Below are 24895 nucleotides of genomic sequence, written 5' to 3'. Positions count from 1 at the left end.
CGGCTTCATTGTTGTGAAGAGTCTTAAAGGGGCCGCGTCGCCCGGCCGGCCCGGCCGGATGGAGCCCCCGGCGGCCAAGCGCAGCCGGGGCTGCCCCGCGGGGGACGAGCCTGGGACCGGGGCCCGCCGAGGCCGCCCGGAGCCGCTGCTGGACCTCAGCGCCAAGCGGGTGGCCGAGAGCTGGGCCTTCGAGCAGGTGAGGCCCCGGCCTGCCCCAGGCCTCACACCTCGCCCCCTCCCCGGCCGCCGGCCCCACCCCCCGGGCCCCGCGGCCCGCGCCCCTCCGCCCGCCGCCCCCCGGGCCCCGTGCCGGCCGCTTCTCTCCCCAGGGGGGTCACCTGCCCCGAGACCCACGCCGCTCCATCCTGCCTGCGGGTCCCCCCGCTCCGCCCTCCGGGGAGAAGACCCCGGCTCTGCAGGGCCCACCCCCCGGACCCCCGGGCTCCAGCCTCCAGGGCCCACTGTCCTCCAGACACCCCGCCTGTGGGACCCGAGGCAGGGTCACCGAGGGAAGAAGGGCTGCGGGTCCCTCCTCACCCCTCCTCTCCCTCCCCCTCTCTCCAGCCGTCCCGGAGCCGAGAGTGGGGGGCCTGGGCAGGGCACCTGGAGCCCCTACCCTGTGGCTGGTGGGTGGAACCCCGAAAGTCCCCTCTGCCTGCCTTAGTGTCCCCCGAGGAGATGGGAAGGCGCAGGGGCTCTCGGTCCCCAGCAGGCGTCTTCTGGTCCGACTTGGAGGTGTTCCGTGCTGGCAGCCTCTTCCTGGGCCAGGGTGGGTGGGTTTCGGCTGACTGTGCATTGACGGGCTGATTCACGACCGGGAAATCCCTCCTTAGTCATTGCCAACCGTCAGGAGCCGAGGCACCGACTCCCCCTTCCAGAAACCTGGGCAGGGCTGGCTTCTGTGCTGTCCACCCTGAGTGACATGCCCAGAATAACCTTAACACCGTCTTCAGGGCTCCCACAGCTCTGCCTTGGCTCAGCCAGGTGCTGTGAGAACTCGGGAAAGCTTCTGGAACCCCTGGGGAGTTGCTCTCACTTTGAGGAAACTGGGGCACAGAGAGGTTGAGAAACTTGCCCAAGGTCACCCAGCCAGTGACTAGCCAGCTCAGATTGGAACACAGCCTCAAACAGCTGGTTCTGGTCCTTGGAGGCCACAGGGGACAGCAGAACAGGGAAGGGGCAGGGAAAGAAACCCCAGGGTGGAGCTGGTCTTGGGAGTCGGAGCTCCTTGGCTTAGAGATCCTGAAGAGATGAGTTTGTCCCATCTCCCAGCCTCGGGTTCTGAGGCAATGGCACTGACTCAGTGCTGTGGTTTCAGCATCTTGTGTCCCTGTGAGGACAAGAAGCCATCTCCATAAGGAGCTAAACAGAGGGAAAGCTAGGACCTCGGGCCCTTGATTATTCTTACACTTGTATCTAACTTCTTGCCCCCACAATGCCCACAATGCCCAAGCTATAGAAGGGTTTTACCTCAGACCCCTGGGAAACTGGCTGTAAAAACTTCTAGAATGCTAAGTATGAGCCGGGCACTATTGTAAGTAAATACTATTGTATTGAAAGCTGTTTTGTTGCTGGGAATTTTACTGTGTTACCCAAGCTGGCCTTGAACCACTTGGCTCAAGTGCAGCCTCCCAAGTAGTTGGGGTTTCACGGTGCACCACCATTCTGGGCTCCCTGGTATACATTTTATCTCCCCAGTCTGCATAGGATGGTTGGTTCTCACATTCCTACTTTAAATTTTGGAAATCTCAGATTCAGAGAGGTCAGGTGGCTTGTAAACACACAGCCAGGGTTCTATCCCAGGTTCCTAACCCGCCAGCTCTTCCCACAGGTGGAGGAGCGGTTCTCCCGGGTGCCAGAGCCAGTTCAGAAGCGCATCGTGTTCTGGTCTTTTCCACGAAGTGAGCGAGAGATCTGTATGTACTCATCACTAGGCTACCAGCCCCCGGAAGGCGAGCAGGATACCCGGGTGCCGTTCACCCGCGGGCTGCACCTGCTACAGAGTGGGGCTGTGGATCGAGTGCTACAAGTGGGTGAGTGAGGAGGTCCTGGAGGAGGGAGGGTGGACCAGGGGCTGGGGAGTTCCCAAGCCACCTGCTCTGAGGCCCAGATGTGGCATTCTCCAGGCACAGCACTGGGGAGATAGAGGCAGGTGGTGGAGAGGTCAACCTAGGCTACACAGTAAGAGCCTGTGTCAGTAGGGGGCCGGGTACTAAAGCTAAGTATATAGTTGATGTCACGGATCAGGACTTCAGGAGACTCGGAGAGGAAGGTGAACTAGAAAGCGAGGGCAGAGAAGGACCAGGCATTGGCAGGAGGACCCAGGTAAGGGAAGAGACAGGTGGAGTAGGTCTTGGATCTTGGAGTGGGGCCTGCTAGAGGGATTGAGACATTAGTGGCAATTCTAGGACTTGGGCTTCACGCTGGGCTTGAAGACAGGAGTATGAGCTGAAGGTAGACCTCAGACAGCTGAGCTGAGGAATAGAAGAGTTGGGAAAACAAGGAGGAAGCAGGGTCCCAGGGAGGACTAGAGGGCCAGCCACAAGGAAGAGCCAGTTCCCGACCTCAGACAGAGGGCATCCGGGATGCATAGGTAAGAGGCCAAGAACAAATGGTGCTAAGACTGGATATGGTGGCACACACTTGTAACCCCAGTGTCAGAAGGCTGGGACCAGAAGGGCTTAAGGTCATGACCACCCTGGATGAAACAGTGAAACTCTGCTTCAAAAGCCAAAACAGTCCCAGTGTGGTGGCACATGCCTAAGACAGAAATAGATGGATCTCTGTGATTTCCAGACCAGCTTCATAGTAAGACCCTGTCTCAGTACTAAACAGAATGATCACAGGCCTCAGCGCAGGACCCAGGTAGAAGCCAGTCATACAAATTTGGGGACAGAGACTTTGAGGCTTAGGCAGCCGTGTCCTGGGAGAGTTTGTGATCAAAGATTTGCAGCCATGTGTAGAACAGTAGAGTGATTATAGTTGACAAAAATTTATTGTGTGTTTTATAAAGAACTAAAAGGAAGAAGTTGGAAGCTTCCAAACACAGAGAAATAATCACTGTTCAAGGAGCAGGAAAAGCCAGTTACCCTGATCTGATCACCTATTGAGTTACCACATCGTATACTACAAATGTGTACAACTATTATGTGATGGAGAAAATGACAAATTAAAAACAACAACAAAAAACCATCAACTGAACAACAAAATAACCAAGGCTAAGGCCATGAGGTGTGGGCTCAGACCTCAGACAGTGGGCCCTGGTGTTTCTTAAGTAGAAGGAAAGAAAAGGAGCGGAGAAGGCTAGGTTTGAGGAAACAGGGAGGAAGATGAGAAAAACAGGCCTTAGACCCTAATGAGTAAGACTTTATTCTTGGCTTTCCATGATAGCTGGTCATGGCTAAGCCATGGTAACCCTGCCTCACAGCCTTGGTGCCCCCTTTGCCCGGGCATAACCTAGCCACAGGCCCCATGGCTACCCCTGGTATGAGGAAGCCATGCCTTGCGTGACGCAGGTTGCATCAGGCTGCCCAACCAGTCGGATAAGCCTGATAGACACTCAGGACTGCCCAGGACTTGCTCCATCATCTCATTGCCCTCAAGTGCCACAGGCCTTTGGCATCTTCTCAGGAAGTTCAGAGCTTCTAAAGCTCAGTTGTAACCATAGCAACCCAAGGGTTTTCAACCCAAAGCATTTCAAACATTTAGTGATTATTAGAATAAGGACAGAGGAGCAGAGGAGAGGGCTCATTTGGTCACATGCCTGCTGTTCAGGCGTGAGAACCTAAGTTCAGGGGTTCAGCGTCTAAAAAGCCAGGCATGGTGTTACATGCCTGTAACCCCAACACTAAGAAGACAGAGACAAGAGGATCTACAATACAGGGCTAGCCTAGTCAAATGGGCTAGCTTCGTGTTCAAGGAGAGAACCTGTCTCAAAAATAAGGTGGAAAGCCAGCATAGTTGTGCACATCTTTAATCCCAGCACTCAGGAGGCAGAGGCAGGCAGATCTCTGTGAGTTTGAGGCCAGCCTGGTCTACAGAACGAGTTCCAGAACAAACAGACCTATATAGACAAACTTTGTCTCAAAAAACCAAAGATAAACAAGGCCAAGAACAATTGAGGCACCCCCCCCAAAAAAAAAATAAGGGTTTGCTTGAGACTTAACTTTATGTCAAGCCATTCTAAATGCTTATCATGGGTAACTCATTCATTTATTAAAACTGCATACGGAGATCATTGTTGCAGCGTATGGACAGATGGTGAAACTGAGGCATGGATGGGTTTTCTCGGTGGGGCTGTGCATCCAGGTCTTGGGGTGATCCAATCTCCACAGTGTATGTTTTGTCTTAGGGTTCCACCTTAGTGGGAACATCCGAGAATTGGGGGCCCCAGGAGAGCCGGAGCACCTTTACCACGTCTCCATCAGCTTTGACCGCTGCAAGATCACATCTGTGAGCTGTGGCTGCGACAACCGAGACCTCTTCTACTGCGCCCACGTGGTGGCCCTGTCGCTGTACCGCATCCGTCACGCGCAGCAGGTGGAGCTGCGGCTACCCATCTCGGAGACTCTGTCGCAAATGAACCGCGATCAGCTTCAGAAGTTTGTACAGTACCTCATCAGTGCGCACCACACTGAGGTGCTGCCCACCGCCCAGCGCCTCGCTGATGAGATCCTCCTGCTGGGCTCTGAGATCAACCTGGTTCACGGTGAGTGGAGGGAAGGAGGGGCCGTGAGGCAGAGTGGGCACCGTTATGCCCTGCTTTGGGGGATGTCACACACCTAGAGAGAGGCACATCCTTAGGTGTGTGACCCTGAACCGTTAGAATAGGGCAGGTGTGGTGGCACAGGCCTGTCATCAGGACTGGGGAGGCTGAGGTGGATTGACACATAGTGACACCCTGTCTCATGTTGAGGGAGAGAGAGAAGTCAGGCAGTGGGCAAGAGCAGGAGGGTTCAATCTTAGTGTGAATTATCCCACAGGGTGGGGTGTCTCAGAATTCCAGGGTAAAGGCTGAAAGGTGGTGTCACGGTGAAGTATGGATGTACCCAGGAGGTGTTGTGGGGAGGGTCTGCTGCTGGTTTGCTTGACTGTAGTGGTAGGAAGACAGCAGGCAGGTGAGGAGTGGGTGGGAGCGGCAGTGGGCCATGGTGCTGAGCGGGTCCCAGGAGATGATGTCATCACCAGGGAGAACTGGTGCCGTGGAAGAATATAGGGGAGCGGATATGAGGGCAGTGGCTGGTGAGGGTGCTGACCACTAGGAGGGGAGATGAGCAACTGGAGAGAGGGGTTGATGGGACCCTTTGAAAGACCAGTGGGGAGCCAGGGCTACAGAGTGGGACCCTGTCTTGAAAAAATGAAAAGCCAGGCAGTGGTGGCGCACGTTTTTAATCCCAGCACTTGAGAGGCAGAGGCAGTGGATCTCTGTGAGTTCAAGGCCAGCCTGGGCTACAGAGTGAGTTCTAGGACAGCCAGGGCTACACAGAGAAACCCTGTCTTGAAAAAAAGTGGGGGGGGGGAAGGCAGGCCAGTAGGTGCATACACTGGGGGCTGATGGGTAGGTGTTTGGGGTTTGAGTGAACTGGAGTCGTTCAGTGGGTAGACAGCGTGGCCGATCGATGGATAAGTGGGAAGATGGGTGTTCTGAGTGGTCAGACAGGTGGGAGGGTGGGCAGGCGAGGTCGTGGTACTAGTTCACACTGCAGGTGGGCGAGACAGGACCAGGGGACTCGGAACTGCAGGAACTGGTGTGGAGGGGAGAGAGAGATAGAAACTGGCTTAATGTGGACGGGCAGTGTTCCAGGTGAGATGATGGATGAGGAGATGGATAAGTGGCTGGTGTTCTGTGAAGATGAGTAAATGAATGGATACATACGGTGTTCCTTAGACTGAGTACCTGACTAAGTAAATGGAGGGGCTTGTAATGTTTGGGACAAATGGGTGGATAGACAGATGGATGAACCAATGGACAGATTTATTTTTGGTTTTTCGAGACAAAGTTTCACTGCGTTACAGCCCTGGCTGTCGTGGAACTCACTCTGTAGACCAGGCTGGCTTTGAACAGAGATCCACCCGCCTCTTCCTCCCGAGTGCCAGGACTAAAGGCGTGTGCCACCACCGCCTGGCTAAGATGTATTCATGGACAGATGAGTGAATGAATGAGTGAGTGGAGCGACAGCTAGACTGGTGGTGAGCTAACAGGTGTCTTGCTGGTGTGACTGACAGATGCACTGGTGGGTGTTGCTTCTGGTGGACAGAGCAGTGATTCTGGAGGAGTGGGGGGGGGGATTGACACCCTCTCTCCCACCCGACACCTGTCTGTTCACCCAGGTGCTCCGGACCCCACGGCGGGTGCAGGTACAGAAGATGCCAACTGCTGGCATCTAGATGAGGAGCAGATCCAGGAGCAGGTGAAGCAGCTGCTGTCCAATGGTGGCCACTATGGGGCCAGCCAGCAGCTGCGCTCCATGTTCAGCAAGGTGCCAAGGCTGGGGGTGGGCAGGGCGGAGGTCCTGTTGGGCCATCCCTTCCTTACCGCCTGCCTCTTCACACAGGTGCGGGAGATGCTGCGGGCACGAGACTCTAATGGGGCTCGCATGCTAATCCTCATGACTGAGCAGTTCCTGCAGGACCCTCGCCTGGCCCTGTGGCGGCAGCAGGGTGCCGGCATGACGGACAAGTGCCGGCAGCTGTGGGATGAGCTGGGTGAGGCCTGGATCCTGGGGTGAAGCTCACACCCTGGCTCCCACTCATATTAGCATCTGTGCCCCAATCTTCCCTCCACTTAACACTGCTGAGCACCTCCAACATACTGGCCACCCCACTGGGTGCTGGAGCTCCCAGAGAGAACAAGACACAAAATCTGGCTCTCCGAGTGGCAGTGGCCTACGCCTTTAATCCCAGCACTCGGGAAGCAGAGCCAGGCGGATCTCTGTGAGTTCGAGGCCAGCCTGGGCTACCAAGTGAGTTCCAGGACAGGCGCTAAAACTACACAGAGAAACCCTGTCCAAAAAAAAAAAAAAAAAAAAAAGAGATGATGAGACTACAAAATCTGGCTCTCCCAGGACTACTATTCAGTGGGAAGACCCATGATTAATACTACATGGTTAGAGCTGGGGATATAACCCAGTGGCAGCAGGCTTGTCTAGCAGGCATGAGACCTTGAGTTCCATCTCCAGCAAGTGTGGATAGATACGTACATGGATGGGTGGCTAGATGGGAGGATGCATGCATGCATGGATGTTTAGTGCTATACAGTTTTGTCCTTTGATGTCCTTGGAAGATTGCTTCCAAATCCTTTAAGACACAGACATCTGGGATGCTCAAGACCCTTATAAAAGCATACAATGTCTATAGGGAATCTATGCATATCCTTTCTGTACAGTTTTGTTTTGGTTTTGATAAAGGGTCTGAGTGTAACCCAGGCTGACCTCAAGCTCACAGTGTTGCCAGGGATGACCCTGAGTTCCTGGTCTTTCCTCCTCCACTTCCCAGGTGCTTGGGGGCTCACTGGTCACCCCTACAGCTGTGCCCTGTGTCAGATGATGAAAGGGAATGTGGAAAGTGGGGAAGGAACAGCACTAAGACTCACTCACAAGGCCCCAAACCCAGGGTTGTGACCTGGAACGAGTGGAGTTTCTTTGCCGTACTTCAGTTCTCTCTCTTTTGAAAGTCACATTTATTTACTCTGTGTGTGTGGGCACACTACAGTGCACACGTGGAGGTCAGAGGACACCTTTGTTGGGTTAGTTTCTTCCTTCCACACGTGGGTCCAAGGGTCTGAACTCAGACCATTAGTCTTGGTTACAAGCACGTTTCCCACTGGAGCCTCTCCCGGCCCTGTTTTATTTCCTTACCATATGTGAGGAGACACTGAACTGCAGCCCGTGTTCAGGTAGAACACGTGCCTAGGCTGCAGCAGTTGCTTGTTAGCCTGTGTTACGTTAATGACGCTGGCCTGCATACTGAGCCTCTCTCTGCTCTTCAGGGGCTTTGTGGGTCTGTGTCATTCTGAGCCCCCACTGCAAACCAGACGAGCGGGCAGGCTGGCTGCAGCTGCTGGGCACATGGGACAAGCTAGATGTGTGCCCACTGGAAGAGGGCAACTACTCCTTGGACATCCCCGCTCTACAGCCTACTGTGACCTCCAGGACAGGTAGGAGAGGGGCCCACCACCTATCTCCAACAGAAGCATCACCACTCACTACAGCTCAACCTTCTGTCCCAGTACTGTGTCCCGGGAGAGAGGGTAGGAGAGATGAAGGGGCCCCATGGTTGTCCTTCCAGCCAAAGAGAGCAAGTGCCAAGGGCAAACGTAATGACGTAAGGACAGTGAGGCACGGTGCTTGCTGGGCCTCCAGTTAGCAGAAGTGAGACAACGGGCGAGGAAAGGGCAGGAACCCGGCGTCGGGGGGAAGGCGGGACACAGTGCTGTGGGCGTGGGCGAGACAGACAGAGAGGGAGGTGGGAGAAAGCAAAAGAGAGATTAGAAGAGGCAGAGAGGGGCTGGAGAGATGGCTCAGCAGTTAAGAGCACTGACTGCTCTTCCAGAGGACCTGGGTTCAAGTCCCAGCACCCACATGGCAGCTCACAGCTGTTTGTAACTCCAAGATCTGATACCCTCACACAGTCTATATACATGCAGCAAAACACCAAGAAAAAAAAAAAGGAGGCAGAGAGAGCAAGGAGAGAGGGAACAAGAATGGCTGGCAGGGAGGAAGGAGACGTCCTCTCCTGTGTGCCAGTGCTGTGACAGATGCCAGCCCCCACTTTCCAGATTTCACATCCCTCACCTGCCTAGGGTAGAACCCTGAGTGGGTACCGGTGGGAGAAGCTGGCTACAGTTTGTCTGCCAGCACCACCATTACTACGTTGGGCACCCTCCTGCAGGCTCAGAGGATGACGAGGAGGAGGTGACAGCCACCAGTCTCCGGCGCACAGTGTTCAGCCGAGCACTGCAGGCTGGGGAGTTGCACTGGAATGACAGCCACCTGCAGAGGATCCTGGCCAGTGATTCCTGTGGCCCGAGTCTCACTGGCAGTATGGGAGGTGACAAGCCAACCTTTGACCCTCAGGGCCACCCCATCTGGCTGGGTGAGCCTTTGCCTACTGCCTGTGCACGGGTGGATACTTTGCGTGCCCATGGTTATCCCCACAAGGCTCTGAGGCTGGCGTGTGCCATAATCAACACTCTGCGGCTGCAGCGGCGACACCAGCTTGAGAACTACAAGCAGCAGAAGAAAGGTGAGTGAGGCCGCAGGCTCCGGGACCCAGTGCCCCGGGAGAGGTAGCAAAGAGGGTCTGGGTACCACCCAGCTCCCACTCGGTGTCACAGACAGAAAGGATTTTGTCCTGAGAAGCACTGTTGGTTGAAACTGAAGCACTATGTGGTTGGAGAATTCAAGGAGTCTGGTGCAGTTACGTGGTAAAAGCCTCTTAATGCCTGAGGCCTTGGGTCTCAGTCCTAGCAACAGAAGAAAACAGAAAAGAGTAAGAATTGGGTCAGGGGCTGGAGAGATGGTTCAGAGGTTAAGAGCACTGCTTGCTCTTCCAAAGGTCCTGAGTTCAATTCCCAGCAACCACGTGGTGGCTCACAACCATCTGTAATGAGATCTGGTGCCCTCTTTTGGCACGCAGTCAAACATGCTGTATACATAATAAATAAATAAATCTTTTAAAAACGAAACCAAAAAAAAAGAAAAGAAAAAAATAATAATTGGGTCAGACTGCTAATAGATGCGTACAGCTCTTTGCCAGTTCCCAAGAAGACTCCAGCTTGCCCCCAGAACCTCATCTGCACCTTGCCTCCACAGGGCAGCTGCCACAGGATAACGACAGCATTCCTGTTGGTCATCTGCTTTTCATGCAAGGGAGGCTGGGAAATGTAGAAGCTTCCAAATCCTGAACTAGGCAGGTTCCCACTACATGACCCTCAAGGATATACTTTTATGGTAGAAAGAGAGAAGCAGAAGACTGAACTATTAATGTACAATTTGCTCACTTTTAAGCATGGGCAACAAATTGAGTTGTGTTTCAAATGTAACAAACATTTGAAACACAGCAGAAGGGCTTGTGGGTGTGGCACCAAACCTGGTTTGGTAGATTGCTCTCCTAGGATGCATCTTATACCTCAGCACTTTATTTATTTATTTATTCATTCATTCATTCATTCTCTGGAGCTGAGGACTGAACCCAGGGCCTTGCGCTTGCTAGGCAAGTGCTCTACCACTGAGCTAAATCCCCAACCTCAGCTTAGCACTTTATAAGTCAGGTATGGTGGCCCATGCCTCTAACCCTAGCACTTAGGAAGTGGCAACAAGGGAGTCAGAACTTCAAGGTCAGAGGTCAAGGCCGACCTAGACCGTGTGAGAACCTGTCTCAAAAAAAAAAAAAAAAGTGCTGCGCAGTGGTGGCACATGCATTTAATCCCAGCACTCGGGAGGCAGAGCCAGGCGGATCTCTGTGAGTTCGAGGCCAGCCTGGGCTACAGAGGGAGTTCCAGGACAGGCCCCAGAGCTACACAGTGAAATCCTGTCTCAAAAAAACAAAATAATAATAATAATAGTCAAATAAAAAAGCAGAGCCAGGAAATGGCTCAGTAGGTCAAGTGCTGGCTGTGCACGTGTGAGAACCTGAGTCTGAGTCTGTACACCCTGCTGCCCACATAAGAGCTGGGCACGTCGCTGTCCCCGGGGCTGGGAGTTGAAGACAGGCAGATGGTGGGGTCTCGCTGGCAGCCGTTCTATCTGAGAAGGCGGGCTCCAGGACTGGAGGTTCACCAAAGAGCTCCTGTTGTTGGGTAGAGGTGGCTGGAAGAAGACTCCAACCCAGAACTTTATCCTCAGTCTATGCACGGGGCATGCATTCACATGTGCACATGCACACACCACGAACACACAAGCACACTGAACAAAAGGAAAGAGTCTGTGACTAAATCTGGGGACAGAAGGAAGCCACTGGCCGAGCTCTTGGCAGTGAAGCTGATGAAGTCAGAGTGTAAGGGAGGAAAGGGGTCTGGGATGGAGGAGTCAGAGCCATCTCCAGGTGACCTGGGAACAGCACAGGCAGAGCTCAGAGGCCAGGGTTCATTGTTCTGAGATCAGGAGAGGTCGGTGGATGAGCGGCCTTCCAGGGATTCAGGAGTTATCGTAGGGGAACTTTCATATTGCCCATTGAGGGGCCTCAGAGCAGTTTGAGCTTGCTGCAGAGATGGGCAAAGGGTTAGAGCTAGGAGAAGAGCACTGCTTTGCATGTTCGGGAAGATGGCACCGGGAGACTGGTGTGGAGTGGGAGAGAGCCTCCAGAGCTTAGTGGGTGGCTGCATAGAGTCCACCTCTTCCCCTCTACAGAACTGCTCCAGAAAGGTGCTACCTGCCTCACAAGCACTGAAGGCTGGGTGGGCCATCCCCTGGATCCCATCGGCTGCCTCTGCAGGGCACTGCTGGAGGCCTGTCGACTGGAGGAGGAGCCTCACTCTCTTTACCCAGGTACCCACCCTGAGGACCCCTGCAGGAGGACCAGCACCCACTCTGGGCCAGATGTTGTCACATAGCAAATTAGTAGCTTTGAGTGTGCACCTGCCGGGGCCAGGAGCCAGTAGGCTTAGCCTTCTCAAAATGAGGGGGCCATTGGCCAGGGCTAAGAGTTGGGACTGCCCCTAAACCTCTCCACTTCTGTCACCAAGCTTGGGGCCAGGGGTGGGGGCGGAACTAGACCTCAGCGGCCTTGGGTGTGTCTCTCCCAGACTTGGCCACAGAGAAGCGGAAGCTGGCCTACCAGCACGTGCCAGTGCCGGGGAGCCCTGGGGAGTCCTACCTGGCCCTGGCCCTGGAAGTCGCACTGCTGGGGCTAGGGCAGCAGCGGGCCCTGCCGGAGGGCCTGTATGCCCAGGACAAAGTGGTGCGCAGTGAAGAGCAGCTGCTGGCCCTGCTGGAGGAGGTGGAGCTGGACGAACGGCTGGTCCAAGTGCTGCGCAAGCAGGCTGGGCTGCTGTTGGAAGGTGGGTCCGCCCTCGGTCAGCCCTCATAGCCCTATAGGATCATGGTCCCAAGAATAAGCCTTGGATGCTATGACCTGTCAACCTACCACATTGTAAGCCCCGCCCCATATTCTAGCCCCGCCCATGGTCTGACCCTATTGCCTCCTTGCTAAGTCTCCCTCTATGGCTGCGGCTTCGGCTGCGGTGGGCGTTCCTCCTCATCCTGTAGCCTCATTCTCCTTCACCATGCACTATTGCCTAGGGACCCCTTTTCTTTGCTCCTCCATATGTATCTGGAGCTCAGGGATGGTGGAGACTGAGGTCCCCCTGTCCCTGTAGGAGGCCCTTTCAGTGGCTTCGGAGAAGTGATTTTCCGGGAGAGCGTACCCATGCACACCTGTGCCCGATACTTGTTCGCTGCGCTGCTGCCCCACGACCCAGATCTGGCCTTCCGCCTGGCGCTCCGAGCCATGAGGTAAGGGCAGGAGAAGGGGGTGAGGAGCTAGGAGCCCCACCTCCAACTGGGTCTCAGTCTGGTTAATGAGCCCCACGGCCCATACAACAGAGTGTGTGTCTCTGTTAAGTGGAAATGTATAATACGGTGAACTTGAAAGTGATTCACAGCTACGGACCACAAGCGTGCTCCAAGTGTCGGCTTTTTCCTAGAGGATTTGTCTCAGCCTACCTGAGGCTCAGTGGAGACTTGGGTAGCTGGTTCCCTGCACTGGGGGCATGACTCAGCAGTACCCTGCTGGCCTGGGTGTTCTAAGGTTGAGGTCGGTGCCCAGCATTGCACATGTAACATGTATGTTTTTTCTGCAGTTAATAGTTCTATCATGTTTTATATATATATATATATATATATATATATATATATATATATATATATGTGTGTGTGTGTGTGTGTGTGTGTATATATAAATAATATAGGCTAGTGGGGCAACATTAAGTCATTCAGCAGATGCCTGTGCCCTAACTGTGGACCAAATAGAGCTTGTAAATGCAGCACACTCCAAACAGGTGGGGCTGAGGTGCCGGAAGGCCGCAGTGCACTCTGCTGTATGCATATGGTGCCCCAGAAGATGGAGAAGAGAGCAGGAGGAGGGAGGACGTGGACAGAAAGCTGCATCTTCACATGTGGGGTTTCAAGGGAACTGGCAGAAAAATGCTTAAGGCGGTGGAGGGGAGCAGAAGGGCCGAGTGGGAGGTGTGTTCCAGGAAGAGGCCTGGGCTGCCTAGCAGAACCTCTCTTGGTTCCCTGTGGGCACACCCGCTCCCAGAGCATCTGCAGGAGTGATGTCTTCACCTTCCCTCTGTGATAGCTCATACAAAGGAAACATACCTTCTGAGCTCCTGGTGGACTGGTTGGACTGCCTCCCAGCCTGCTCTGGCTGGCTCCTGGTGGACTGGTTGGAGCCAGCCAGAGCAGAGAATGGTGAGGGGATGATGCAGGGGGATGTCTGCATACACATAGCTCCTCCCTGTCACAAACTGATGTATTCCCAGGGTATCTAAACAATGTCTGATCCTCTGGTGAGGTTTGTTTTTGTTTTGAAGCAGTCATGTAGCCTAGGCTGGCCTCAAGCTCTCAAGGCTGACCTTGAACTCCTGGTTCTTCTCCCTCCCCCTGGGATTATAGACATGCACTACCACTCTTGGCTAAATGCATTCTTTCGTTTGGTTGATTTTGTTTTGTTTTTTGAGACAAGGTTTCTCTGTGTGCCCCTGACTGTCCTGGAACTTTGTAGATCATTTTGTAGATCAGACTGGCCTCAAATTCACAAAGATCTACTTGCTTCTGTCTCCCAAGTGCTGAGACTAAAGCTGTGTACTACCACACCCGTCTTAAATGCATTTTCTTAATAGCCAGGTGTGATGACACAGGCCTGTGATCCCAGCACATTGAGTCTGAGTTGGGATCTCAAGTTCTAAACCAGGTTGGACTACATAACAAGACTGGAACTCAAAACCTAGATAGTTGATGCATGGTGAGGAAGAGCAGGGGTGGTGGTGGGGACCGTGTGGGTGAGTAGAGCTGGAGAGATGATAAAGACGTGTGTGCGTTCTGTCATCTGTGATCCGTCTCCCGCACCCTAAGCTCTAGGAGAATGACTGTTCAGCCCGGCTAGAATATCACTTGTTGTTTGCTTGCTTTTCTCTTCTCTCTCTTTCTCTCTTTGTGGGTGGGGTCTTTCTGTGTTGCCAAGGCTGGTCTAAGACTTTTTTTTTTTCTTTTGGTTTTTCTTTTTTTTTCCCTTTGGTTTTTCGAGACAGGGTTTCTCTGTGTAGCTTTGCGTCTTTCCTGGAACTCACTCTGTAGCCCAGGCTGGCCTTGAACTCACAGAGATCTGCCTGCCTCTGCCTCTCAAGTGCTGGGATTAAAGGTGTGCGCCACCACCGCCCAGAAAGACTTTAGGAAAAAAAAAAAAACTTTCTTTTTTTAAAGTAATTATTTTTATTTTGTGCATTGGTGTCTTGCTGGCATGTATGTCTGTGTGAGGGTGTTGGATCCCCTGAAGCTGGAGTTACAGACAGAGGTGAGCTGCCATGTGGGTGCTGGGAATTGAACCAGATCCTCTGGAAGAGTAGCTGGTGCTCTTAACTGCTGAGCCATCTCTCCAGCCCCTGGCCTGAGACTCGCAACCTTCTTGCCTTAGCTCTGGAGTGCTGCCAGGGCATGTGTGGGCCACCATACCTGGCCTGTTACCTGTAGCTCCTGTTCATGATGGAAGTGGTGTGGTGTTCTTCCCTGTGCCTGGCGTATTTCACTGAATGTAATGCCATCCTGTTCAGACGTGACTGCAAGTGATAGTATTGCGTTCTTTTTTATGGCTGAATAGTATTCCTTTGTGTGCAGGCATTACATTTTCTGTAGCCATTCAACGTGTTCATCTGTGTTGACTATCATAATGTGGCCATTGCTAATTGTGGTGCAGTACACAGCAAGCATCCTGTCTCTTTGACATACTGATTTACTGTGGACATGTGCCCAGCAGTGAGATTGCTGGGTTATATGGTAGTTCTGTTTTTAGTTTCCCAAGGAACTCTGCTTTCTGTGATGGTTGTACTAACTCACATGGCAGCTGTGGATAAGCTTCTACTGTCTGTGTGTTTTTAGGGTGGAGGACCAAATGCAGGGCCTTGTGCTTACTAGGTGACTGCTCTATACTGAGCTCAGACCCCAGCACCTCAACAAGTTCCCCTTTCTCCCCATCCTTGCCAGCATGAATAGCTTCTCTCTGGTAGTAGCCATTAAAATCCTAGGCATTTTTTGCTACATGCTGGGATGGAACCACGGCCTTTAGCAGACTCTACCAGCCGAGCCTTGGCACCCCCAGCACCTCACTGGGAGATTCTAGGTAGGGACAGAGGTAGAAGTGGCAACCCCAGCTCACCCTGTGCTTGCTTCTCCCCTGTCCCAGGCTGCCTGTGCTGGAGACAACATTCCCAGCTGGAGAAGCTCACCCTAACCCGCTGGACTCCATCATGAGCAACCGCTTTCCCCGTTGGTTCATCCTCGGCCACCTGGAGACCCGCCAGTGTGAACTGGCCTCCACCATGCTGACCGCTGCCAAGGGTGAGGGCAGTGACAGCCGTCCTTCTGGTGTCCTGGGTTCCCTGACGTCTTCTCAGTCTCGTCCTTCTTCCATTTCCTACCCACTCTTATCCTTCATTTATTTATTGTTTTTTGTTTTTAACTTTCTTTCTTTTTAGATTTCACTTTTGGGGGGGCGGTGTTGAGACAGGATTTCTCCGTGTAGTTTTGGTGCCTATCCTGGATCTCACTCTGTAGACCAGGCTGGCCTCAAACTCACAGAGATCCACCTGGCTCTGCCTCCCAGTGCTGAGATTAAAGGCGTGGGCCGCCACTGCCCAGCAGATTTCACTTATTTTTTATGTGTATGAATGTTTACCTGAATGTATGTCTGTGCACTATGTGTGTGCTATGCCCATGGAAGGCATCAGATCTCTTGGAACTAGAGTTACAGACAGTTGTGAGCTGCCATGTGGGTACTAGGCATGGGCAGGAATCAAACTCTGGTCCACTGCAAGAGCAGCCAGTCCTCTTAACCTCTGAGCCATCTCTCCAGCCCATTTTTGTGTTAAGATGTGGTCTCAGAATCCAAGCTGGCCTGGAATGTGCTGTGTAGCTCACAATGACCTTGAGCCTCATGTTCTACCATTCCTATTCTGCTTCTTTTACCAACTACTTTTCCCACTACTACTTGCACATCTTCTGTAAGGAATGAGCAGAATCTTTGCCCAGTGCTGGGAGGTGGCAGGCAACAAAGCTATCCCAAGTCCTGTGCTCTGTGAGGATGTATAGTCAACTAGCCAGGCCCTGGAGCTTAGCATGTGTGAAGCCCTGAGCTTCCCCAGCACCACAAAAATAAACAAATGAGCTGGGAGATGATGGCTCATTTGATAAAGCATTTGCCACACAAGCATGAGGGAGCACCCAAGTTCAGTCCCCAGATCCCATATAAAGATGGGCATAAGGCTAGGTACACCTGTCTTTATTCCCCGCACTTGGGAGGTAGATGCAGAGGCAGGCATAGTTCAGTGAGTTCGAGGCCGTCCTGTTCTACACAGTAAGTTCCAGGCTGGCCAGAGCTACATACTAAGCCCTGGTCTCTAAAGTAAAATAAAAAAGGCTAGGTGTGATGGCATACACTTGTCAACCCAGCACTGGGGAAGTGAAGACAGAGGATCCCCAGGGTCTGCCATCTGGCCAGGCTTAGCCTAATTGTGAGCTCTATGCCAGCGAGAAATCCTGTCTCAAAAAAATGTTGGGGGAAGAAGGCTGGAGAGGTGTCTCAGTGGTTAAGAGCACTGTGTGTTCCTGCAGAGGACCAGAGTTCAATTCCCACCAACTGTGTATTGACTCAAAACCATCTGTAACTCCAGTTCCAGGGGACCCAACACATTCTTCTGGCCTCTGCAGGCACCAGACAGAACACCCATACACATAAAATAATAATAAAAATAATAATAGATAATTTTTAAATGGTGGACAGAGCCTGAGGAATGACACTCAAGCTTGACCTCTGGCCTCTGCATATACAAGTGTCCACACTCAAACACACAAAACTGGCAGACTGTGAACAAAGAGATCACTGTACACAAAGAAGTACTGGTGTCACATAGTTCCTGAAGCAGGCAGCCTTGTCTTTTTCCTGTGGTGCTTGAGGTGGGATCCAGACCTTGTACAAGTGGCCAGCACTCTGCCACTGAGCCACACTCGTAGCTTAACCTGCCGGACACTTGAACCCAGACCCACATGAAAGCAGAGTTATGCTCGGGCTGCAGTAACACCATGGCATAAGCTGGGCAGCTTGAGTGTGATTCTCAGATGAGGAGGCCAGAGTCCACATTTAGGGGTCAGGGTTAGTTGGCAGTGAGGGCACACTTGGTGGCTTACATATGCTGTCCTTCCTTAGTGGAGGCGGTGGGAGAGGGAAGGACACAGAAAGTTCTTCCTTGTCCCTGGCGGGGTGCTCAGCCCTCCCAGGGCCCCACCCTTCTGACCTCATCTCACCCAGCTGCCCTTCCCATCAGGGCTTTCCAGCACAGGAATTTGCAGAAGAAGGGAGCACAGTTTAATCCACATTGTCTTTCAGGAGCATTCGAGGCAGGGGGATATTGCCAGTGCAGAAGTCCTGAGTCTGGTTTACAGCTGTGGTGTCTGAGGGACAAGAGAAAATAGGAGACTGGGGGGTGGCGCTCAGTCGTGGAGCCCCTGCCTAGAATCCTCCAGTCATGGACTTAGTGTAGGGTGATAACCTAGCACGTGTGTGCCTGGGTTCCATCCCCACCGCTGCAGAGTTACACTGATGAAAAGAGACCGAGTGTGACCAGAACAGAGTGATGGGGGTAGAAGCACTGGGCTGTGGGTACAGCTCCTGTAGAGCCATGGTTAACACACAAGGTCCATCCCCTAGCCCCACAAAACAGAAAATAACTAACATTCGTGCAGCCTCTTGGGGCTGCCTCTTCACAAAAGCATTGCCAAGTCCCGGGCCGTACACAGGAGGCCCTGTGTGCAGGAGTGGTGACAGGTCATTCCGCTCCGCTTAGCTGCTGTCCCAACTATGGCCTCTGCTACTCCTTCTCTCCAGGAGACACCAAATGGCTGCACGCAGTCCTGGGTTCCGTCCAGCAAAACATCCACTCCCCGGCCCTGCTCTTCAAGTTGGCACAGGATGCCTGCAAGACAGCCACACCAGCCAGCGCACCACCAGACACCATGCTGCTGGGCATCGCGCTGGAGCTTGGCCTGCAGGTACTCTATCTGACATCACCAGGAGGGTGCTGTGTCCTGTAGATGAGTGGGAGCCCTGTCCCTGGGGCAAAGACTGATATAGGAGTCACACCTCTGAGGGTGGAGTTAGAGACCAAAATTGAGGTGATAGGAGATCACTATAGGTTTGAGGCTCATGATAGGAACCTATCTCCAGGACTGTGATTAAAGATGGAGAGAATCCAGGCAGGCTGGGCAGGGCAGGATCAGCCAGATAGTGGAGGAGCCGCAAGAGGGGCAGAGAGTACTGGTAGACTGCTTGCCTAACGTGCATGAAGCGCTGGGTCTCGGCCTCGGCACACATAAGCCACGTGTGTTGGTGCACACCTGTGATTCTAGCGTTCAGGAGGTGCAGGCAGGACTGGAAGTTCAGGGTCAACCCTGGCTACATAGAGTTGGAGGCCTGGAGATATTATTTGAGACCCTGTCTCAATAATAAATAAACCCAAAAAAAAAAATCAAAACATCAACACAGACCATGTGCTGGGTGTGTGACTCCGCAGGGCTGTAGTAGGTTATACTAGGTCCTGTATTCCATCCTCAGTATAAAATGTTTTTAACCAGAAAGGACAGAAATAGAGCCTGAGGTCGTCTCTCAGTGTCACAGCAGTTAAACTGCTCTTCCAAAAGACGTGTGTTCAGTTCCCTTTGCCCACATGGCTGTAACTCCGGATCCGTAGGATCGGGTGCCCTTTCCTGTCCTCTGCTGTCACCACACAGAGGTGATGAAGGGTCACAGGTGGAGGCAAAACACACATACACATTAAATAGACAAATAAGTAAAATAAAGACCCACAGAGGTAGGTTCAGAGCTGAGGCCTCAGGGCAGGCAGACATGGATCCACAGAGGGCAGGGAAACCTTCTGACTTGAGGTATGCAACTTTCCAAAAAGAGGGGCTGCGTGGCTCACGATAAGCAGGATTTTGAGTGAGGCCTTAAGATCCTAACCTCGGAAGTATCGCTGCAGAAAGCCTCAGCCATGTCATCTTGATTAGTTTTCACAGTACCACCATGCAGGAGAGTCTCTCTTTTTTAAGATTTATTTATTTATTATGTACACAGAAGAGGGCACCAGATCTCATTATAGGTGGTTGTGAGCTACTATGTGGGTGCTGGGAATTGAACTCAGGACCTCTAAAAGAGCAGCCAGTGCTCTTAACCTCTGAGCCATCTCTCCAGCCCTTGATTCTCTTTTTTAAGATTTGTCTTTATTTACATGCATATGTGTGCTTGTGTGTTAGTTTGCACATGTACATGCAGGTGCCCATGAAGGCCAGAGAAGAGGGCATCCCTTGGAGCTGGAGTTGGGACATGGGTGCTGAGATCTGAACTTGAGTCTTCTGGAAGAGCAGCATTTGAATGATGAGCCATCTCTCTGGCCCCAGTCTTTGTTTTACGTGGACACTGGGGATCAAACACAGGTTCTCAGGCCAGCATCCAAGTGCTGTACTAACTGAGCTGTCTTCCCAGTCCTTCTTTTTCTTTTCTTTTCTTTTTTGGTTTTTCGAGACAGGGTTTCTCTGTGTAGTTTTTGTGCCTGTCCTGGGTCTCGGCTCTGTAGACCAGACTGGCCTCACAGAGATCTGCCTGGCTCTGCCTCCTGAGAGCTAGGACTTAAGTGTGTTACCATGCCAGGTCCATTTTTAAAAAAGGATTTTATTTTTAATTATGTGTGAGTAGTGTGCATACATATGCACAAGGAGTGTGCTGTATGTGGATGTGTGCTCGTGTGTGGGTGCCCTCAGAGGCTTCAGATCCCCTGGAGCTGGAGTTAAAGGTGGTTGTGAGCCTCCTGCTATGGGTGCTGGGAACCAAACTCCCACCTCTGCAAGAGCACCAAGAACTCTTAACCACTGAGCAACGCTCCCAGCCCTTCCTAGTCTATATTTTTAGGTCTATTTTTAAAATTTTATTTTTATTTTATGTGCTTTGGTGTTTTGCCTGCATGTATATCTGCGTGAGGATGCCAGGTCCCCTGGAACTGCAGTTACAGACAGTTGTGAGCTGCTGTGTGGGTGCTGGAAATTAAACCCAGGCCTGTGGAAGAGCAGTCAGTGTTCTTAACCACTGAGCCATCTCTCCAGCCCTATATCCCTATTTTATAGAGCCAAAAACTGAGGCCAGAGAGATGAGGGCTCTCACCCAGGTCGGTTGCATTAGCTTTGCCTAGAGCGTCCTCGGGCCTAAGCCATGAGCCATAGCAGGACTCTGAGGACCCCCCCCCTTTCCCTGCAGGTGATGCGGATGACACTGAACACAATGACTTGGCGGCGCAGAGAGATGGTTCGCTGGCTGGTTAGCTGTGCCACAGAGATTGGTGAGTACCTAGAGGGGCCACTGAAACCAGACAGGCGCCGGAAAAACTGGCCCTGACTGGCATGTGTGCACCCAAGCACTCAGATGTAGGGCAGGCAGATCTATGAATTTGAGGCTAGCCTGGTCTACATAGGATGTTCCAGGACAGCTAAGGCTTCATAGTAAAAGTCTGCCTCAAAGCAAACAAATAAAAGCAAAACAAAAGCTCTAGACCAGTCTGGGAGGGAGCATCAGGCGGGAGAGATGAGGCCCACAGTCTAGTGGTTGGCCAGGCTGAAGTGCTTAGGGGTCGGGAGGAGGCTTCAGATGCTAGCCATGCCATGGTTTCCACTCAGTCAGGCACTCTTGCTCCTTTGAACAAGGGAAAAGTTTCTATCCAGACACGGTGGTTCACCGGAACCCTGAGGAGGTTAAGTCAGGAGTGTACCCATATTGTAGACAGCCTGGGCATCTCAAGACTCCGTGGGTTAGAAGTGTGGCTCAGCAATCGGGTGATCCCTTGGCAGGGACAAGATTCCTGACTGCATCTCCCCAGCACCAGTAGGAAAGGGGTGTAGCTCATCGGATAGAATGCAGGCCTAGCGTGCACTCGGCCCTGTGTCCTCTGGACATGGTGGCACGTGTCTAATCCCAGCACGTGGGAGGTGGGCCAGGAGGACCAGAAGGTGATCCTTAGCGACATAGCAAGTTTGAGGTGAGCCTGGACTATGAGACCTTGTTTGTTTTTAATTAATTCACTAATTCTATGTGTTTGGTGCTTTGCTGCATGTATATCTGTGTGCCACGTGTGTACCTGGTATCTGTGGAGGCTAGAGGATGCCTTGGAGTCACCAATGGTTGTGAGCAGTCATGTGGGTGCTAGGAATCAAACCCAGGTCCTCTGGAAGGGCAGCCAGTGCTCTTAACCACTGAGCATCTCTCCAGAGCCATGAGAACAGTTAGTCATGATGACCCATACCTTTCATCCCAGCTCTTGGGAGGCACTGATAGGTGGGTCTCCGAGTTTGAGGCCAAATGGGGCTGCATAGTGAGACCCTCCCCTAAAGTGGTTCTGCATGGTGAAGCTGGGAGGGTGCAGAGCTGGTGGTCACAGTGGGAAGGGAAATGGGGAGTCTCACACACACTCACACACACACACACACACACACACACACACTCACACTCGCTCGCTCCATTCCCTCTGCCCACGCCCAGGTCCACCAGCACTGATGAGCATCATGAAGAACTGGTACTCCTTGTTCACCCCGGTGGAGGCAGTCACTATCGTGGCAGTGACGGGCACCACACACGCCACTTTGCTGCGACTGCAGCTAGACACTGCCGGGCGAGAGGAGCTCTGGGCCTGTGCCCGCACCTTGGCTCTCCAGTGCGCCATGAAGGACCCCCAGAACTGCGCTTTGCCAGCCCTGACCCTGTGTGAAAAGAATCATGCAGCCTTCGAGGCTGCCTACCAGATTGTGCTGGATGCCGCCGCTGGTGGCCTGGGCCACGCCCATCTGTTCACCGTGGCGCGATACATGGAACACCGGGGCCTACCCTTGCGGGCCTACAAGCTGGCCACACTAGCCTTGGCCCAGCTCAGCATCGCCTTCAACCAGGACAGCCACCCCGCGGTCAACGACGTGCTGTGGGCCTGCTCACTCAGCCACTCGTTGGGGCGGCACGAGCTGTCAGCCATCGTCCCGCTCATCATCCGCAGCATCCATTGCGCACCTATGCTCTCTGACATCCTGCGCCGCTGGACGCTCTCGGCGCCCGGTCTGGGCCCACTGGGGGCCCGCAGGGCTACCAAGCCACTTGGGACTGACAGGGCGCCGCTTTGCCAGCTCCTGGACGCTGCGGTCGCTGCCTACATAACCACCAGCCACTCACGCCTCACTCACATCAGCCCACGTCACTACGGTGACTTCATCGAGTTCCTGGGCAAAGCCCGAGAGACCTTCCTTCTGGCACCAGACGGGCACCTCCAGTTCGCACAGTTCTTAGAGAACCTTAAACAGACCTACAAGGGGAAGAAGAAGCTGATGTTACTGGTTCGAGAGCGGTTTGGCTGAGGGACTGCAGATAACTGGGAGCATGGGTATGCCCTGGCCTGCCTTCCTGAAGCAGGAGGCCCGTGGCCACTTAAGGGTCCAGTCCCGGGATGTGGGAGGCAGGAGTGATACCATTCCAAGTGTGTGCCTAGGAGTATGCAGACAAATGGGAGATCTGAGGATCTGAAGCCATACTGCTAACTAGAGGCCTGCAGGGGGCGTGCCTGGGCACCCCACAAGCGAGAGGCAAGCTCTGGCTCTCCCAAACTCACAGGGTTAGCTGGGGCTTCCAGGAGAAGGGCTGGAGTCAGAACTTTCCAGAAATTAGTTCTTGAATTCAGTGTAGCAGATCCTCCAGAGCCCACCCCGGGGCCTGGGGACTTCACAGCAGGGTAGTTCAGTCCCTTGCGTTTCTTCCCTCTCCTACAGCTCAGGGGTCCTGTCCCACTGCCCTGCGCTCCCAGCCCACGCTGCCAGCACAAATCAATGCCTCACCCCACTGAAGGATATCGAGAGGCTTTGGGCCTCTGCCACATACCTCACCCCCAAACACCCTGTCCACCAGGACCTGTCTTGTCTTGGGCACCATGGTCACAGGGTCGGATGGGGACAGCTCCCTGCTGCCCGGAACCCCACCACTATAACTGGATACACAACTCAGGAACCAGGCTGCCCTCGAACCTGTCGTGGGAGGCCCAGGCAGACAGCCAGGGACTCCACCCTGTCTTCCTTTCGCTCCACACGGCTGTCTCTGTTTCCCCGAGTCCTTTAGTTTAGCCATTCCTGCATCTCTGTCAAGTCCCAGCTGCTGACAGAGGCTCCCTGTATCCCAGGCCTGGGCCCAGGGAGGAAGAGGGAGAGCCTCCACCCTATATGAACCTGTTTCTCTTGTATATTAAGGAAAAAGTTGGCATCATTTTGTAACTTTTTTTTTCCTATTTATTGAATCCCATGCTGTATTCCTTTCCTTTTTTTTAAAAAAAAAAAAAATGAACACAACTTCTTTTTAGCTTTGGGACTGAGCTGCATTGCCCCACACAGGTACCCAGGGCCAGGGCTACCCGCCTGTTCCATTAACCAAAAAAAATCAACTTTGGGTTTTGGGCACAGCTTCAAGAGCAGGACAGGAGGGGCTGCTGGCTTCCTCCAGTAGCATCGTGGTGACCAAAGAGCAACCTCTCGCTGGCAGCTCTGCGGCTTTACCGGCTGCATGTCACAACCCCCTGCAGATGGGGCTGCATGACACAACCCCCTGCAGATCGGGCGCTTGTAACGCCTTCAGCGAAGTGCGTCTGTTGCGCGGCCTGGACACTGCAAGAAATGGCCACCAGGGGGCGCCTGGCTGCAGGCAACGAGCTCGGGAGGTCGCGCCAGGTACGGAGTGCAGCTGGGGACGCGTGGAGCTGTCGGGACTCCTGGGCCCCGGTGGCGTGCCCATTGCACATCTGGGCTACGGGTGAGCCTTCAGTTCTCGGATGGATTCATCCAGGGCACGTTGCCTTGGTTTTCTTCTCATTCTCGGGTTCTTTGTGTCCTTTAGCCACTGACAGATCGGGTCATGGTCTAGGAAAGTTGGGCGGGGTTGGGGGGTGGCCGCTGTGGGGCGCTGCAGCAGTGCGCGAGAGTTCTGGCACTAAGGGAGCTAAGGCTCGTGGTGCTCCTTTGCTCAAGGGAGCCAGTCGGAGGTGACCCTGCCTAGCAGGTCCCTCGGGTGTGCGTGAGCGGCCCCTCAGTACTTCAGGTGCCTGAGTCCCTGGCCCTTGCCAGCCAGTGCATCCTGGCATATGCAGAGCACTCTCTTGGACCCGGGACATGGCCTCACACATACTCCCTCCTCACGGAACTGGGCTGCAGCACAGGTTTGTCAGCCACTAATGTAGCGCCGTTAGGCTTAGTGACGCCTTCCTATCCCACCTCAAACCAAAGTTCCTTCCACATTCATTCTCTAATACACCCCAGGCCTGAGTTCTCCCTCCCGTCCAAGCAGCCCCCAAGTGTCACTCACTCAGGACCTCTGATCAGCACCCCTCTGACCACAGAAATAAACCTACACCATCCTGGAAGCAGGTGGGGCAGGGTTGGGGATAGGTGGGGTCAGGAGCCAGGGTGGGGCTTAGCAGGGCACCTAGAATTCCAAAACTGCAGACACGGAGGGAGGACTGACTCATGACTCAGGTCAGCCTGGACTACACAGAGACACCGCCTCAAGAGAAGAAAAAAGCCAGCAGTCCACAGTGGGAGGCAGGAATGAAGAAACATCAGACCTT

General features: G+C 53.3%; 1 protein-coding gene across 1 annotated transcript; it reads left to right on the top strand.

The window, feature by feature from the left end:
- On the top strand, positions 1 to 24136 carry Zswim4 (zinc finger SWIM-type containing 4). Its single transcript, XM_076571861.1, has 14 exons — positions 1 to 196; positions 1832 to 2033; positions 4352 to 4708; positions 6331 to 6479; positions 6555 to 6705; positions 7988 to 8155; positions 8890 to 9243; positions 11349 to 11486; positions 11744 to 11998; positions 12317 to 12452; positions 15400 to 15554; positions 18097 to 18260; positions 20515 to 20596; positions 21790 to 24136. The coding sequence occupies exons 1-14, from the start codon at positions 59 to 61 to the stop codon at positions 22647 to 22649; spliced, it is 3309 nt and encodes a 1102-aa protein (XP_076427976.1). The 5' UTR covers positions 1 to 58; the 3' UTR covers positions 22650 to 24136.
- The last annotated feature ends 759 nt before the right edge of the window (positions 24137 to 24895 follow it).

Source organism: Peromyscus maniculatus, chromosome 5 (assembly GCF_049852395.1).
Source record: "Peromyscus maniculatus bairdii isolate BWxNUB_F1_BW_parent chromosome 5, HU_Pman_BW_mat_3.1, whole genome shotgun sequence".
NCBI lineage: Eukaryota > Metazoa > Chordata > Mammalia > Rodentia > Cricetidae > Peromyscus > Peromyscus maniculatus.
The sequence above is the reverse complement of the archived record's forward strand: the minus strand, read 5'-3'. Positions and strand labels throughout refer to the sequence as shown.